This window comes from Pagrus major, chromosome 16 (assembly GCF_040436345.1).
Source record: "Pagrus major chromosome 16, Pma_NU_1.0".
NCBI lineage: Eukaryota > Metazoa > Chordata > Actinopteri > Spariformes > Sparidae > Pagrus > Pagrus major.
In genome coordinates this window covers 29,035,082-29,052,811 of record NC_133230.1, presented here as the reverse complement: position 1 = coordinate 29,052,811, position 17,730 = coordinate 29,035,082, and the positions used below count along the sequence as shown (strand labels likewise).

The window sequence follows — 17,730 nt, the reverse complement described above, 5'->3', positions numbered from 1 at the left end:
GGCTATCAAAAGCACCTAACTGAGGTGAAAATGCCCAAAGGACGTTAAACCAAATATTAGAATTAGAATAAATTCAAATTTTAACCAACTTCATGAATGTTTTTTGTAACAATGTAGTATGTGTTCCACTCTTTCCATCCATGAGAGTTGTAGAAAAAGTTGGAACTCAAGACTGCCATGATACATGTTCTACAAGTGTATGTAAACTTTTGACAACAGCTGTAATTATTTTGCGGTATGTAAATTAATCAGGGAAGTAAATGGTCCAGGGTACACTGACATTGTCAGGAGAGCCTACAGGAGACAAAGCTTAGTGCATTCTAATCAGTGAGTGGAGGAAGGTGCTTAGTGCTTGGAGAGCAAAAAAGTCAAGAAAAAAAAATATGATGGTTCAATGATGGTTCATGATGGTGTTGACATTCTAAGTGCTGTATCGTAGGCAACTGGACATGTTTCAGTTTCTTGAAGACGTTTTCACCTCTCATCCAAGAGGCTTCTTCAGTTCCAACTAACTGGAGGGGAGGCAGGCTTTTAAACTCTGTGTGGGAGCACCTTACAAAGTCCTTAAGGACACATGTGAGCTCTGAGTTTCAGAGTTGTTAGGGCCACTTGCAGGTCGTTGACCTAACCGGACTGCAAAAGTTGTTTGTGTGGTACATTATGTGCCCCATGAACTGTAAAATGGTGTAAAATTTGGTTTATCATCAGCTACAGACTGCAGACATTTAGTTGAACAAGCAAGATACTGTAAGGATTGTAAGACTTCTGTTAACTGAAGCATGCTCCTGTGCTGCACTGGGTTCCCTTTACACCCTGGAGAAAATGTTGACCCCCCCAATTGTCATTGTATAATTCGCACTCTGTTCCAAGGGCATTAGTATTAATATCAATCACTCATGTTGACTGTGCTGGGTTGGGACAGCCATTAGGTAAATTATTATTCAGATTCTGACTGCAGGCAAGTTCTGGGTGTTTATCTAGTACAGGCAATTGCTAGGTGACACATGTAAGAATGATCAAATTACACTGTCGCACTGTCATTTCGCTACATGCTGTAACATTACCCCATTACTGCATGAGGTAAAAGTAAGGGTGGTGTTCATTTCTGCCGTGCAGCCTAGTACGAGTCCTTTTTTGTTGTTGTTGTTGTTGTATCAACTTGTCTCACTCATTTTAACTTTTTCCTACATTTCCAGGATGAGTTTCAACAAACCCAAGTGAATTCAGCTGCCATCCAGCAGTTTAATGCACAGGTATAGAGAGTGATATGAACCCCAGAAAAGCAATGTCTTTTCTGTCAAGGAAAAGGAAGCTTCATGCACCTCACCCCACTGTGCCCCTTGTGGCTGCACTGCATTTGGCTTTATTGGGTCTGCTGTCAGTGGATAAATTGCTGTCTCTTACTCTCTCTAACATTTCTCCCTGTGTGACCGCTGAGCGTTAATGAAAAAATGGTGAGTTTAGAAAGAAGTCCTTCCTCAGTCTTGAGGAAAGTGTTTACTGCTGATGGTTTAGAATCTTTACAAAAATATCGTATTTAACTGAAATGTGCGGAAAATCTCATCTCAACATCTGGCCTTCACTTCCAGGGCTCATATTGTTGCTGTTTAAAAATGTTAAAATGTCTCATGGTGTTTTGCTCCTTTCCGCAAGTGGTTGCTGTGAACATCATCAAGGTCATGTTGGTAAAAACAAACAAACAAAAAACATCCCCAAACACAGCCTTGTGCCTGGAAGGTATCATGCAACATTAATGTAAAATCAAATTATTTGCTACACAGGAGGTCTTACATTCAGCTGTGCACAATATCTGCATCAAAAGAAACATTTCAACATCAGCTGCTAGAGATACTTTACAGCCTTCTCTTTGTGAGCTGACAAGTAAGTAAACAAAAAATGTTTTTAATTACAGACAAGTCTTCTCAGATAATATGTAACCAGAAAGTGTGACTTTCTGACACAGCAAACAATGAATGGAAGATTATAAAAGCAGTATTAACTGATGTTTTGTTTTTTCGGGCAACATTCACATTATCACTTACACTTTGTGATAACAAACGTAGCCAGTTTACACATTAAGCAGATATGGATCAACATTAACATCCATGTGGAGATGTGTTTCTGACCACCTGACAATTCAAGTCCAATATTCACTCTACATTTAGCTCCGTTTTGGTCTCCAACTACTGAATAAAAAAATACCTGGTTCTTTATAAGTATACACCACTATGTTCACAAGCTAGTCGCTAATAATCTTGCAAGCTGTGCCATGTTCAGTGGTGTTTTACAGGGCTTTTTCACTGGAAAAAGCGGCCTAATGTGGTTTGAAACAACACTGATAATAGCAGTGAGGGATAGCCAAAACTAGCTAGCTAGCTCTTCCCTGTTTTTTTCTTTGGCTCAGGGCTGTTGCTTTTTGTTTCCCAGTTAGCGGCTGAAGGACAGTGTCGCTGCCACTGCTGCTCACTCCTTCTTTGGGTCAGGGGCTGTGTGCTTAGTGCTACTGAGTTAGCAAGCTGCTAAACAACAGGTTCAGTGGCTGTGTACTGTGAGCTGAGCACATCACTGTAATCCCCAACCATATCCAACTATCTCATGTCTCACTCACATGTAAGAAAACACCTAATATTATTAAAATGAACATAAACAATGACCATGGCTGTGGTTAGTTTTTGGTAAAAAAACAAAAAACAAAAACATTTTTGTGTGACTAGCTTGCTAAAAGCTTTAGCCTTTTGGAAGACTGACTCTTTTCAGTTACAGTTTTTTGTAGAAAAATATTGATGCATGCAGCTTTAAATGTGTCTACTAAATTCTTATTTGGATGACATACTAGTAAAAAAACAGCTCAAACCTTTTCTGAGCAAAATTTTCACATAAGAAAATTACAACCTTTTGGTTGAAAGTGAGAGTCAACAGCAATAGAAGGAAATACGATACACCTAGTTCATGTATTTTACTGTACTGAATGTGTAGGGGTTGTGTGGTGCATCTGTGGTCATTTACTATTCCAACACTCGCTCAAGCTCACGCTGAATGACCCTTTCGATTACAGACCATTTCATATGATGCAGGGTTGCTTAATGGCATGCAATGTCATTTTTTTCTTTTGGGGAAAAAAGTTATGGGTTGCCCTACTTTCCTGCAAATCTGTCTGGGGGCTTTCTATCATTACACTCTGAACATTAAAGTGCATTCATGACTTGACTGCACTGAGGAGTAAAAAAAACACTACAAGCAATTACTCTAAGAACAAAAACAACCACTCATATAATAGTCCCTACTTGCGAGGGAAGAATAATCTCATTTGACGTGAGCAGAAACTAACTGGAGGCAAGCTCTTGCTACTTGTTTTTCACTGCTTAAATGTTATTTCTGGGATGAGGAAATGGCTTGGCTAATTGTGTTTGTCAGATGCCTAGTCTTCAACTACAGAATTAAATGTAAAAATCCCTGCTTGAACCAGCTCACCCATTATGTCACAATGAGTCATATCTTTTTTTGCATAGGTAGGCATTTGTCAGGGTCTATTTTAAAGTAAGTAAAGTACACATACTAAGAACTGAAAGAAATGCAGACCATGCAAAGACCCCGTGCACAGGGATGTTCTGCCTTTTCCAGCTCCTGCTAGGGATTTAAATGGCATCACTTTAAACCTAGATTATCAATAAAAGGTTAAACTGGCCACCTGCTATCCCTCACACTTTCTCTGAATAATTCATGTGAAATGACAAGCAAAAGATGCAGTCTCACGGCTAATCTTTCATTATAGATGACCATATTAATATGCAATTTTCTCCAGCCTTACCATTAAAACTGTGATATATTGGCTTTGGGGAAAAGAATTAAACATTTGCCACTCCTCTTCATTCACAGTAGAGGACCTCTACTGCTACACCAAGACTAATTTACTTAATACTTCTGCAGCATGATCATGAGCAGTTGTACCTATGCACTCATAGATATGTATTTGTCATTATGAAAGTTAACTGAGCCATTCTTCTAGAATGGACACAGCAATTTAGGAAAATTTACCATGTGCTTTTAGAACTAGCGCCAAATTTGCCCTGGTGATGCAGACGATGGGCTGTCTGGATCACATTGTACTTTGGTAAGACTGACTGTGGAAAATTCCTCTGTGGAATCAGCTGCAGCTACAGTGAGAACACTCCCACCTATCACCCCAGCAGCATACACTGTAATCTCAGCAGTCATCACTATCCTGAAGCAAGCTCAAGGAGCAAATAACAGCCTTGAGGGATAACACAGAACAAAATGAATTATTTTACAGTTTGTTCTACCTTTTGATCCTTGAAAGCACAGCCACTGATTGAGCCATTGTGTGGTTTTATCAAACAACATTTGTGTTGCTTCATTGCAACTGTGTGCAGAGATCACACACTGATCATGTGGCTGTAGACATGAGATGAAAAATAATAAACACGGTGGAATTCATTCACTCACATTCACTCATTCATCAGTTTTTGTGGAGTTCAATATAGTATAAATCAAGTGGGGTTTTTTTAAATAGAGAGCCACGATTGCTAAAGAATACACTTATTGCTTGTATTTTTGCCCCTGCTGCTGCCCACCAATACTCCAATACAAAACTAATGCAGTGAGGTTTAATGTGAACTGCTCGTATTTATCTGATTCTGCTGCAGATATCAACGCAGGTGTGTGTATGTCACAAAAACTTTCTTCACTTATAAACCACAAATAAATAACTAATATTTAATGAATGAGAGGACTGCTGACTACTTACAGTAGGCAAATATTTCCGTGACCTAAAGCTGTGTTTATACATTGCCATCAATGAACATTAAGAATTGGCCATGTTTTCTGTCCTTAAAGGCCTTACACATCTTACTTACATCTCTTACTTGAAAATGTAATCAATTGATTATTCGTATTTCTCAATGAAAAAACAATTATATTACATTGTTTACAGAGCTACTGTAGACAGTTGTATGTCCAGTGATGTATGGGGTCAAGGGTCATCATATAGCATGTTTAATTTGCTTAAATTATTCTGATGTGTTTTTTTTTCTTCTATAATTAATTCATCGGGTGAAGGTAGATAATAGGGTTGAACATTTTAAGCAATTTCTTTAATTGATAGTCGGATGCCTTAACAATCAATTATCGGTTAATCATTTATAATGTAAGAAATATGTTGGATGATTTTTCTCTTAAAAAATTGTTTTAACCAGTTACATGATCTGTGTTCGATGCAAAATCAGAGTAGGCTATATTAGGAGAATATATTTTGGCCATGTCAACCAACATGCTAATGTTTTGGCTTAGTAGCCTTGATCACAGCTCTGATGAAGACTTTTTTGTAAGAAAAACTCTTAACGTCTCTAGTGAGATGATGACTCTCTTACAGAAGTTTCAGTGAATCCATTTTAACCTTCCTGCTTGGTTTGGAAACCTATATTTGTCAAAAAAGAATGGACTTAGAAGTGTTTGCCAGTAAGATCTCAGGGACGAGTCAGGCCGAGCTTTGCCAGGGCCATTCACTCCAGAGATAGTTTGAGATATGGCCCTCAGGTTTTGGGGCACCTGTTTGGAGGACTTAAGACTCCATGTCTCCTTTATGTTCCTAATAGCAATTAAGCACATTTGCTGCATTCCTTGCATAGCTGGCACATTTGTACTTGGTATAAATGTCCATTTTACACTAGGTATGTGCTTTATTGTTTATGTCATTATGTGAACCCTTACCGTTCAACAAATTTCCCCTAGTAGACCCTTTTCATAGCAGACATTTTGACTTGTCAAAGCAGGAAAAGCAATGGATTGCTACATTCAATTTAAATGAGCCAATTCCTGGGCTCTGCCATTCTGCATGCTCACTTAGATACCTAATAGAATGGAGCCATCATTACCGTTTTTGGTGACACCTGTGATTTTTCTGCTTTGACAAGTTAAAATGTCTAGCATCACTTCACTCAATTCTTACTGAGCAAAGGGGTCTTATGAGCCTAATGAGCTTTTCATCATTTATTTTTGTCATTATTTCCTCACAAACAATCGCACTAACTGTAATGTCTGGAACAATCTGGCACATTTGTCTTGTGCTTGTCTACTTCTATGTGTGATGCAGATAAAACACTTTCAAATTATGATGACGATGCAACCTTGGCTGATGTACAAATAACGCTGCTAACAACTCTTAGTTAATAGAGCCAGATGGAAAAGCTGCCATTTCACCTGAATCTGCGAAACTTAGTGAATATACTCATAGATCAGTATTTGTGTTGTCTTGTAACATATCTTTATGGCCATTAAGTACATTTATGATAAGAGGATTAATAAGCAGTGCAGTAAACATACAAAAGCTAGGCTAGGCTGACGCACGTCTACAGATCCAGCTATTTAACTTTTAAAAAAATTATTGCAGCTGATGTCATGTGGAAATGACTTCCATCACTAAAACTCCAAAGGGAGGTGACCAGGAGGCATCCTGATCAGATGCTCAAACCACCTCAGCAGGCTCTTTTCGACAAGAAAGAGTAGTGGCTCTATTCCGAGCGCCTCACCCCATCTCTAAGGCTGGAGGAAACTCATTTTAGCCGCTTGTATCTGCGAGCTCATTCTTTCGGTCACTAACCAAAGCTCATGACCATAGGTGAGGGTTGGAACGTAAATCAACTGGTAAATCGAAAGCTTTGCCTTCAGCTCCCTCTTCACCATGACGGTCCGGCACAACAAGTGAACAAGACACCAAGATGCGTGTTTACAGGTCCTGGGGAGTACTAGTGCATATGTTAAAAGAAAAAAAAGTAGTATAAAGCCTTTTGTGGCTCCAGAGGAAGCTGCTTATAATCTAATAAACTACCTCCTGTGATGTCACTCAGTGGCTAAGTTGCATTGTGGGTAGTGTAGGCACCAGGTTTTGAAAAATAGTCCACTGGTCTAGCATTGCTCTGCTCTAACACTGTTGGACTCCTTATAGACAGTTTACAAACAAATGATTAAAATCGATACAGCAGAACCAGAGATATCATCTTTTTTCTTCTTCCTTTTATCAACCTGGTGCCTACATAACCCACAATGCAACTTCGCCACTGATTGACGTCATAGGTGGCAATTTATCAGAATACATACAGCTTCTTCTGGAGCCACAACAGGCTTTATACTACTTTTTCACATATGCAGTACTGCCCAAGACCTGTAAACACACTTCAATGTGTAAAATACACTGGTTTCCTTGTAAGTGACAGTGTAGCAATAATCATGTGCACACTTAATTCTTTATGCTGACAAAACACGCTGTTAACACAAAGAGATGGAGCTACTGAGACTACAGATACTAAAGCATATTTATTTAACCAGTAAACTGGGATGTGAAGAAACTTTAGTAACACATTATTTAGAAGGCAGTATTTTTAGAAGTGAATGAGTCACTTAGATAAAGGATCTAAATACTCCACATTGTAATATTTGTTTTTATCTTTGCTAGATACTGTTAAATGTCTGTTGAAATCACATTACATTTAATTGTGATTATAAATCTAAGCCCCTCCATTGGAGAGGATGTGGCTTCATAGGAGACCCTTAACACATATTTTGGGACTGTCTTGGGACAAAATTACAAAATTTATTGGGAGAAAGTAAAAAAGGGGAGAAATTCAGAATCTGAAAAGACTTTATTATTTATTTAAACCAAACCAGTTGATTCTAAGCTGGGAAAACTACCTTAAACCTCACCCACCTATCCTGGACCATGGACCTAGAGACTCGAATTAATGAATGATGTGAACTTTATGGAAAGCATAACATCAAGACTGCAACTCTGGAGGGACATTTATTTAGGAAGATGGTCTACCGTTGAGTGAACATATTTCTAATGGGATAATTTAGGGTGAACATGAACATATGTATATCTTTGTCTTTGTACTGCCACCTGTGTTTTAGAACCAACTTTGTCTATGTATGCAGAGTTGTGTAAGACTTATTTGAATGAATATTCAAAAGGAAAAATAAATACATTTGAAAGCATCACTTACTTGTAAAAACTAAAAGGATATAGGTACTGATTAGAAAACAAATCAAACACAATATCAACATTATACATGAGATATCAATAGATCTTTCTTACTGTGTCGTTTCCGTTTCGAATTAAATGTAAGCCACTGTCAAAGAGTGGAGAGGACACTCGCCTTTGATCAGCGGATGGCCCAGGAGAACCTGAGGAAGGAAAGAGAATAATTCAGATTCTCTACAAAAAGGCTTCTGAAGAATCGCTGTTCAACATTTAGTTTCCATTATGATTTCATTCCTTTCACCTGAACCCCACCTGGCTCAGTTCACAGTGCTAAATCTGAAGGTTTTATTCCGCTACCCTGCCATTAAGCTGTGCAGTTCACTTTAGTGAGGTCGTGGACTGCATCCAAAAGAGACAAATGCTGCTCTTTGATATGATATTAGCTTGGCGTTAAAGGACCTGCTTTCTGATTCGGTCACGCTCAGTAAGCGGCTCCGGGCCTTTGCTGCTTTGTGCCATGGTAAAAACAAAGAATGGCTTAGAGAGAATACAACTTGAAGCTTTTCATTCTCAGGCGAAAATACCAGATTCATCGGCCAAACGCCCTCCAGAAAAACCTGATCATCTCTGCACAGATGTCCTCTTCTGAATGTTAACTTCCACAGACAATATGAAGGCTAGATTTCTCACCGCTTTCAGTTTGAATTTGTGGGAATGTGGTCTTTCATCAACTTAACTTTAAATATTCATTCATTCATTTATTTAATTACTTTTTCTACATCTGTGTGCTCTTCATAATTAGGTGAGAAATTATTATTATGTGGTGTTTATTCACTTTCTGCTTACAGCTAATTCATACACAAACATTTATTTATGGCGTAATAGTCTGGGTGTTTGTCTTTAACACACAAGCCACAGACAATGTAATGACAAGTGCCTATTTGATGCCTCCTCATTAGCTCTCACATTTGTGTTGGTTGTGTTAAGTTACTTTTATAGTAAAAGTTTAACATTTTATGGAAAAGGCATATTTGCCTTCTTGCTGAGAGTGACATGAGAAGATAAATCCCCTATCTCATAGTTGTCCACTGGATATAAGCTGGAGCCAAGGACCAGTTAGTTTAGCATACAGACTGTAAATTATATATATATATATATATATATATATATATATATATATATATATATATATATTCCTTTCCTCTTCCTCTCCTCTCCTCAGTGCACCGCTGCTGATATTTGTATATAGGAGAAACACTGAATTCATATAAAAAAGACAAAGTAGTCCCACTTACTTTAAAAGAGTGCTCCATAAAATTGCTAAACTTTCCAGATTTTACAATTTACTTTTTGTCTTTAGGCTGCTTCAAGTTTCTAATTTTCTCGCTCGCTATCATCACCTTTACCAGCTCCACATGGCTGATTTTAGCGTTTGTGATTTCATCTCTTCAAGCTGCTGAAGGTAACTACAGAGCAGGGGATTGCAGCGCGGGGTGTTTCTGACATTAATGCTTGCCTCAGGCTACTGAGCATGACAATGTATTACTTTGACGCTTTAAAGCAGTTCAATAGATGAGCATTTATTTCAAAGTGTGCAAAAAGACAATTCCTTTATTGCCAAAACGGCTCGATGAAATGAAGAATTTTGTGAGCTTGCATGGCATCAAAACTACAATACTCTTACCTAGAGGCAGTTTTAGGAATGATGGGACTTCTCGCAGGTAGCGAACGGTGATGGTGACCTCATCTCCTGCAGTGCGCAAGAGGTGAACCTGACAGGAGTGAGACAGGGAAAGAAAGAGACTGAGATTGAGATAGATAGCAAGAGACAGAGATTGTGAGCGGTGCAGCGAGATAAAATTTAATCTCACATAAATGAAACAAGCCACATTCATGTCAAGCTGTACACGAACTGAGCAAACAAAACATAACAGGAGATGAATGAAGAATAAGTAATCATGAGTTAAAGCCTGACAGAAGTCACTCCACTTAAATCATGGAAGGCAAAACATGATGGCCTACTTTTCCCTCATGACAGGCGGCAGCAAAGTAATTACTGTAATTTCTGATTATGTGATGTCTAAGTGATATAAAATATGTCCTCAATGATGTTGAGTCATAGTGTCAAAAAGGCATTCAAGTAGGTTAGCTTTAAATGATAAATATGGAAACTGTCCATCTCCCATGCATCTTGGAAAAGAGAGAAAATAAAGCAGCAGCTGAGACTAGTTTGACATGCAAGGTCACTTCAACATGCCCTAAATGCATATCTGTTATCGGATCCCTCTCTATCTTCTCCAACACTGTGTAGTAGGCCTTGTTACTTTTGCCTGAGCATCTGTCAGTGCTGCTGTGAGTGTGACAGCCTGCCATTAAAAGCATTTTGTTCTTAAGAGAAACAGCTCATTATGTGTTTTGACGCTCTGGAGGTGAATATTGTGAACAGCTGTTTGGGGCCTCACAAGGAGAGAGAGATGACAGACATGGGAAGAGGGTGTGTGAGTGAGGGGAGGGGGGGAGATGGGTTTTGGTAGCAGATACAATATTTAACAAGGAGGGATGCTAAATTGTATAAAAACGCTGAAATATCAATATTGGCACTCTCAATTACAATGCAGCTTTTGGTACCAATCTGCTCCTTTTCAATCTTTCCAATTTGTCAGTGTTATCCAAGAAAAAAAAACAGCCTCCTGCCAAAATGACAACACAACTCATAGTGATGAAGTGTACCCACATGTTGAAAGCCTCTTGGAGTTGGTGTTAAACCTGGGAGAAGGATGGCAAAGCAGTGGACAGATGGAGCAGGGTATTGGCTTTTTAAACAATTAATTACAAATATACTCACAACTTCCTCATGAGTACAAGGCTCTACATTTATGCCATTGACCTAAAGAAACCAACAGAGAGAGTGGAAAAGCAAAGTATAAAGTAAATTACAGAACGTTTTTAGCAATTCTATGCTCATTTGCTGCAGGAGCAGGGCCAGAGGGGTGCTGTAGGCCCCCCCTGGAATATGATTGGCAACCCCTGCTACCCCTCATAGGATTAAAAGGTGATGTGTAATTGACTTGTTTGTGTCATGGATGGGTTAATAAATGGGCCAAATGGGTGCAGGCAAAAAAGATACACAATGCAACTGCAAAGAGATGCAAAATAACCACAAAGCAAAGCAAAACAACAACCACAAAGAAATGTAAAAAACAACCACAAAGAGACCCAAACAGCCACAGAGAAATGCAAACAACCACAACAAATGCAAAACAGTCACAAAGACAAACACAAACAACCACCAAGAAATGCAAAACAACCACAAAGAGAAGCAAAGCAACCATGAAGAGACATAAAAACAACCAGAAAGAGATGCGAAATAACCACGAAAAGACAGAAAAACAACCACAGAGAAACGCAACACAACCAAAAACAGACACAAAGCCACCACAAAAAGGTCCAGGTTCCAATAGCCTCATAATCTGTCCATGTCTGTAGCCTAAAGCAACTAGTTTTTAAACCCACCCTTGTTTTTCTGCGTTTCTTGCCATAGCTTAAAGTATGTAAATACATGTAATATCCTGCAGTGTGACAATATAAATAAGTCATTGCAAATAAATGTGAAACAGTGGAAGCAATAGCAATTCAATTCATAATGTAATTCATAATCACTTCCAATAAGAATGATAATATTGTGTCATTGTCCAATGAACCTACTTAACATTCTAGATAAAAAAAAGAACGTCCAATAAACCTGCCAGACAGATCTTAATGAACTTTTTAAAAGATTAAATGAATATACTTATTTACTTACTGAATACTTTGAATTAACAAGAGACTATTTGTTAATTTTTGTTGGTGACTTTATGATCAATCTTACACAGAATCTGACAATGAGATGTTTCTTTAGTTAAATTTAAATTGTGTTATGATTCAATAAAAAACAATATTTTACCATAATTTTATCTCTTAAAAAGAGCATAGGACATTGAAAGTCTCATTTGATTAAAGTCATGCAATTCAAACTGAAATACTCTTTTCCTATTCTTCTGAATGAAATTACACTACATCAGAGCAGAAGCGGATTAAAATTAAGATGCAATAAGCGTCTACTCAGCAGTGACCCAAATCAACCTCGAAGCAAATAAGTCATGATCTGATGTACAAACCTGCAACACAGCGTCCCCGATGAACAGCTTCCCCGTCTGATCGGCTGCAGGTGTCAAATGTCAAGTGTCACAGATGAATGAAAACATAATAATAAAATAATTGCTCATTTCATACATGGTAATGTGGTGGAAATAGCAATAAGTGTTTCTGTCTGAGTTATCTCTGGCAACATCCTACAGCTAAGAGAAAGAACACAGGAAAAGCATCACAATTTAAATTAATCAGCTCATTTGCAGCGGCGCAGGAGGAAACAATGCTCTGTTGCGAAAAGATTTGTAAAGCTCTGTGAAAAGGGCTCTTAATGTCCCCGGGTTATGAAGACATGATTCTCTTGTATGCAAAAATGGTATTAAGAGGGATTGCAGGGAAACGATTGAGTCACAATATGCTCAGATTATCCAACAGGATAGTGAGAGCTGCATTACAGTAAAGGGATGTCATTTTCTGAACTTACAAATACTTACCCACTTAGTCATTATATCCACATTACTGATGATTATTTATCAAAAAGTCTCAAGGCGCTAATATTTTGTCAAGTACCAATATCCCTACAATATTGTCACAATATAAATATCAAGGTATTTGGTCAAAAATATGGCTTTGGAGCAGATCTTTAAAACACCAAGATATAAAAGGTAAAAGAAAAAGGTATTTTAGGCATTTGAGAAATGACTAATTGATGATTTTCTGAGTGTATTGCAATATTTAGAAGTTTGAAGATTCTTGTGTATGTATATTTTTCTATTATGTTGCTTAATGTTTGTATATTGCTTTTTTTTTTTTCTGCTGGACATGTTTGCGCTTTCTATTTTGACTCCCTAGTTATGCGACTACCAAAGTGCTTATACTGATCATGTGACAATTTACCTACCTGCATAGTCTGTCATGTGGTTATCTAGACCAATTATTTTACTGCTCACCTGTCTTCATTGATCATGTGACTAAGAAGTCAAAGATATCCGACCTCCTACAAGAAGATTTTCAATGGAACACCACTCAAAGTCGGAATTCCTACTTGTGAACAGATGACATCATACAAAGATAACAACCCATGGGGAGGGGGTAGGATGTATTTGTAGAGGACAGTATTTGTTTTAGGCTCGTGAATGGAATAACGGTAGAACAGCATTTGTTACCTCATTTGTCGTTTTCCCTCCCCCATTTCATTTTTCTATGCAAGGAGGCTGCACTATGACGTTTCAATTATGAGTGCACTCACTTGCCAAAGAAAAAAAATTTGTTAGTCAACCAAGTTTTTACTTTTTGCGCTGTGCAGGCAGCAAATTACGTGTCATGAGGGGTGCTAAAGTTGTTAATGTCTTTTGTAGCTTTAAGGGGAGATTTCCAAAGTCTTAGAAAATAGCCCTGATGATGTCATCAGTCAACATTTTGAAAGACATGAGCATTTACCAGGTGAGGAGGGTCTGAGGTAAGATGGTTTTGGATTATGGGAAAATAGGCTCTGCTGCTTTGATTTTGGGGAGTGTAATGATATCTCGTGCTACGAGAATATTAAAACGTGGCGATATTTCTCGTTGAGGTGAAAAACTGTCTCACGATGTCAGTACTTAAAAGATAGCAGCAGCCAGCATGACGGAGTCTGATGGTGAACTCTAAATTAGCATGCAAGATGCCCCCACCACTTGTAAGTCATTTGTGTGGCAGCATTTTGGGAACAGTGGAAACAATAAACAGCGACAGGGTGACAGACAAGACACAAATATGTAAGCACTGTAAGAAAATAGTTCCGTACACCGCGGCTAACACAAGCACTATGCAAAGATGCCTTCAGAACCACCACAGCTGACAAATGCCTTTGCATCTCAACTTCCACAGTCAAGTGCTAGAGCCACAGCAGTAATGAAAGACATCGTCGTTTTCATTGCAGCTGATATGAGGCCATTTTCTGTGGTGGAAAATCAGCGACTCCTCCACACATTAGGAACGAAGTACACCATCCCATCAGGCAGAGATAGCATAAGCACATAGCACACAGATATCGTACCTTTCCATCCCTGCTACCTCCGTTGGAGATATAGTTAGTGCCCAAAGGTCTCAACTGCTGCCAGAAAACATAGACATGCTTATATTTTTTAAAAAGAACATGACCATGTATTAGGCTGGGCAGTGTAGTTGTAGCTAGCTCTTAGCTCTGTATCATGCTTGAAGAGAAATTTGGTCAGTCTCTGCGGAAAGGAGTTCAGAAAGAAGGTCACACACAGCTTCAATTAGAAGTTAGACGCTCACACATAGTTCATGCACAGCTATGAGGTCTGAAGAGACTCGTGAGAAATCATACAGGAGAGAAGCAAGTCAGTTGAGTTTGTGCCAAAACCTTTTACAGTGCTTACATATTGTTCAGTCTTTTACTGCATATGATAATTCATACTCAGTCAGAAAGTAGAACTGAAGTGACATTCATTACAAGATGATTACTAGTTAAATCATTTCAAAATGGACCTGAATTTTTTTACATTTTGTGACTTTCGTTCGAATAAAATTTTTAAGAAGTTTTTTAAAAATAGTGTTAAAATCTCGTCTTGTCTCTCTGCGTGAACCCAATATCGTGTATCATTTCGTCTCGGGAGCTGAATCTATCGTCACACCCCTACCAATTATAATCCATCTCACACAATTTTCCCAACTTTGAGGAAATGCTAAATTTAAATTGCTGGTGTATACATTTCACACTAAAACATGAGACTGATAAGTTTGAAAAAAGAAAAAGCAAGGGGTTGATAAAGTATTTTTTTCACTCTTTTGACCATTTTCTCCTTGACTTTATCTTTGATTATGACCTCATATAACCCAATATTTCTAAATATAAAAATAAGTGATGCTCTCCGACTGCTCCAAATTTCCTTGTGAACTTGCCTCCAGTTAACTCCATTAACTTATCTATTACATTTAACATTGCATTGACAAACCACTAACAAATCCATATTGCAGTATAGTGAAACAAAAATACTTTCTTACCAATTTGATCTTTGAAAATCTTCGAAATAACCACAGGCACGTTGTGCTCTGCACCTCCCTGAAAAGCAGAAGAGAAAGATAAGAATGAACAGTGTTGAGTTTGGGTGCTGGAATTCACTGCCAAAACAGCTTTCTCAGACAAACAGTCAACTCTGCATCCCAAAGACTTTTCATTTCCACTTTAGTCTCTCCAAGATCAAAACTTATCTGCTTACTTTGATGCTTAAGCCCAGACCGCCAGTCGCCTGTCTTCGCAGTACAACAGTTCTGTGCTTTAGAAAGTGGGAGTTTCTTATTGGCAAAGAGATACTGTGAACATTTGAAACAGTATTCTAGAGTTATGCAGCATGAATTACAATGCGAGCCTCGAGCCCTCTGGCGCACTTACATTTACTTGGGATTCACTTCCACTTGTGCAAACCACATCCAGCTTCTGTATGGTTAATACCTCTTTGGTCAGTTTCAGGCAGACATCATAGGTATTGTTGGTCTCCTCATTGTACAGCAAAGCAATCCCAGATTGTGTCTGTTGGAATTGAGAAGAGCATTGATATTTTGCCAAGCAGAGCAATTATGTACACAATGAACATTTTAATCCTCTTTTCTCAATGTGCCATTTGTGTAACCCATTCTACTCATCTAGTTTTGGGTTAATTGGTTTTGCCTGACATTGTGAAAGCATCAACCTTTGTGCGGTAGAAAACAAAGGATTGCGTGCTTTGAATTTGACATTTTTACGTGACGAAAAAGGGATGGACAAAAGTTCAGGAAATTGCACTAGACAGTCTGACTTTCAGGACAGAAACGAGGACAACAGCCGACTCAGATAAAAGAGCAGAGCTCCGACATCACACTTTGACCTCTCTGAGGAGGTGAGCAGTGTTTCCACAAACACCTGTATACAGAACACAGTGAAGTTTTAATCCCACCCAGGAATTTAATGCATTATTATCTGATCTTTCCCTGCTCACTCGTTATCTGCAAACACCTAACGCCGAACAAGCAAACCCTCGAGCAGCTCTAATGAATTAGAAATAGCCTTGATGCTGTTGTCTAGAGATTAAATTAATGACTGCCAGATGGAGCTTTTCAACTTCTACAGTGTAATTAGGAACATTTTAGATAGTATAGCTCAGTGGTTAGTAATTTTCAATTTGTCTGACATACCCCACACCCCTGAACCTGAGTACCCCTTCAACATAGCAACATGTCATGGTCTAAACATGTTAACAATTTTTAACACAGTAAATGTTGTTAATACAATTAATACGGTAAACATGGTAAACATACCTGCTAAACAACAGCATGTTAGCATCGTCATTGTGACAATGTAAGTATGCTAACATTAGCATTTAGTTGAAAGCACTGCTGTTCCCAGTGCTGGATTTCAAACAACTCTGATCTCAAAAATGTCCCATCTCCATATGCATCCACCCCGACTTTGTGAGGGAGCATCTGTCTGACGTCACACAACAATAGCAACACCCACTGGAAGGGGGTAGGGTGTATTTTTAGTATTTGTGTTAGGCTTGTGATTGGAATATTTAGATACCCTTAGTATAGTATAGTATAGTATTGTATAGTATAGTATAAAAGCACTATAAAACAAAATGTATGATGGCATCTGTTACCTCACATGTCGTTTTCCCTCCTATATTTCATTTATATATGCAAGGAGGCTGCACTGCTGAGGGTGCAATTGTGTGTACAATTTTGAGAGACAATTTTGTTACGGTCGGCCAGGTTTTTGGTTAACTTTGATGTCTTGCACTTGGAATGCTTGAAGTCGGAAGTAGAAAATTTTGAGTCAAAAATTCAGGCTTTCGATGTTGACTGGAACGTAGCACGCAAGCACAAATTCAACAAGTGTGGCTGTAGATTATCTGAGCTGGTTAACCGTCTCCATAGACAATGAGGCATGATGTCTAATTTCATTTGAACCTCCAATTAAGATAATTTTGACAATGGATGAACACAGTGGTGAGAAGTCCCTAACAATTTGTGCTGATCCAATCCGTGACGTACCAAATATCACACAGACAAACAATTAAGCCCCCACCCCATACTCCTCCACGGTCGTACTGATCTATATTTCAAACTGCTGTATTGAAGTGATGAGTTACCGTGGTTCCCCACGTTTCATCACAATCCAGCCGCAAGAGTCACTAAGATTGATGGATGATCAGACATATAAACAAATTCAAGAACCAACACCACCAGAAACACAAATAAACAATCGCCTGACAAATTACCTTAGACCTGACAGTCTCACCAGGTATGAGCATTAAAAGCTTTACAAAGGTAGAACTTATCCAATATGTTCTGTTGTATTTCAGTTATTGTCTCTCTTTCATGTAATACTGAGGCAGCATTCTCTCTCCTGGTTTCCCTTCTGCTTGAAATATTATCAAATGCCTCCTACTTTTATAAAAAGTAGAGCACTATATGAAGAAGAACCTTACCATTTTAACCCTTTTATCAATCTTTTACACCACACATTTTCATGGAAAGAAAAGGGGAATAACCACAACGATGGAAAACATTAAAGTATGGCTGTGTACCAATTTTCACTGGCAACAACCAAGTTGATCGCCGACGAACCA

General features: G+C 38.4%; 1 protein-coding gene across 3 annotated transcripts in view; it reads right to left on the bottom strand.

The window, feature by feature from the left end:
• sntg2 (syntrophin, gamma 2) overlaps positions 1 to 17,730 on the bottom strand; it is a 95,193-nt gene that overhangs the window by 49,577 nt on the left and 27,886 nt on the right. For 2 of the 3 annotated variants that reach the window (XM_073482894.1, XM_073482896.1), the window contains exons 2-8: positions 15,516 to 15,653; positions 15,343 to 15,399; positions 15,128 to 15,185; positions 12,151 to 12,194; positions 10,839 to 10,880; positions 9,678 to 9,765; positions 8,108 to 8,196 (exon numbers count right to left, since the gene is read on the bottom strand). In XM_073482894.1, the coding sequence (XP_073338995.1) occupies positions 8,108 to 8,196; positions 9,678 to 9,765; positions 10,839 to 10,880; positions 12,151 to 12,194; positions 15,128 to 15,185; positions 15,343 to 15,399; positions 15,516 to 15,653 (516 nt within the window). Of the gene's footprint in view, positions 1 to 8,107; positions 8,197 to 9,677; positions 9,766 to 10,727; positions 10,760 to 10,838; positions 10,881 to 12,150; positions 12,195 to 15,127; positions 15,186 to 15,342; positions 15,400 to 15,515; positions 15,654 to 17,730 lie in introns of all 3 variants that reach the window. The other variant, XM_073482895.1, reaches the window with a different exon arrangement.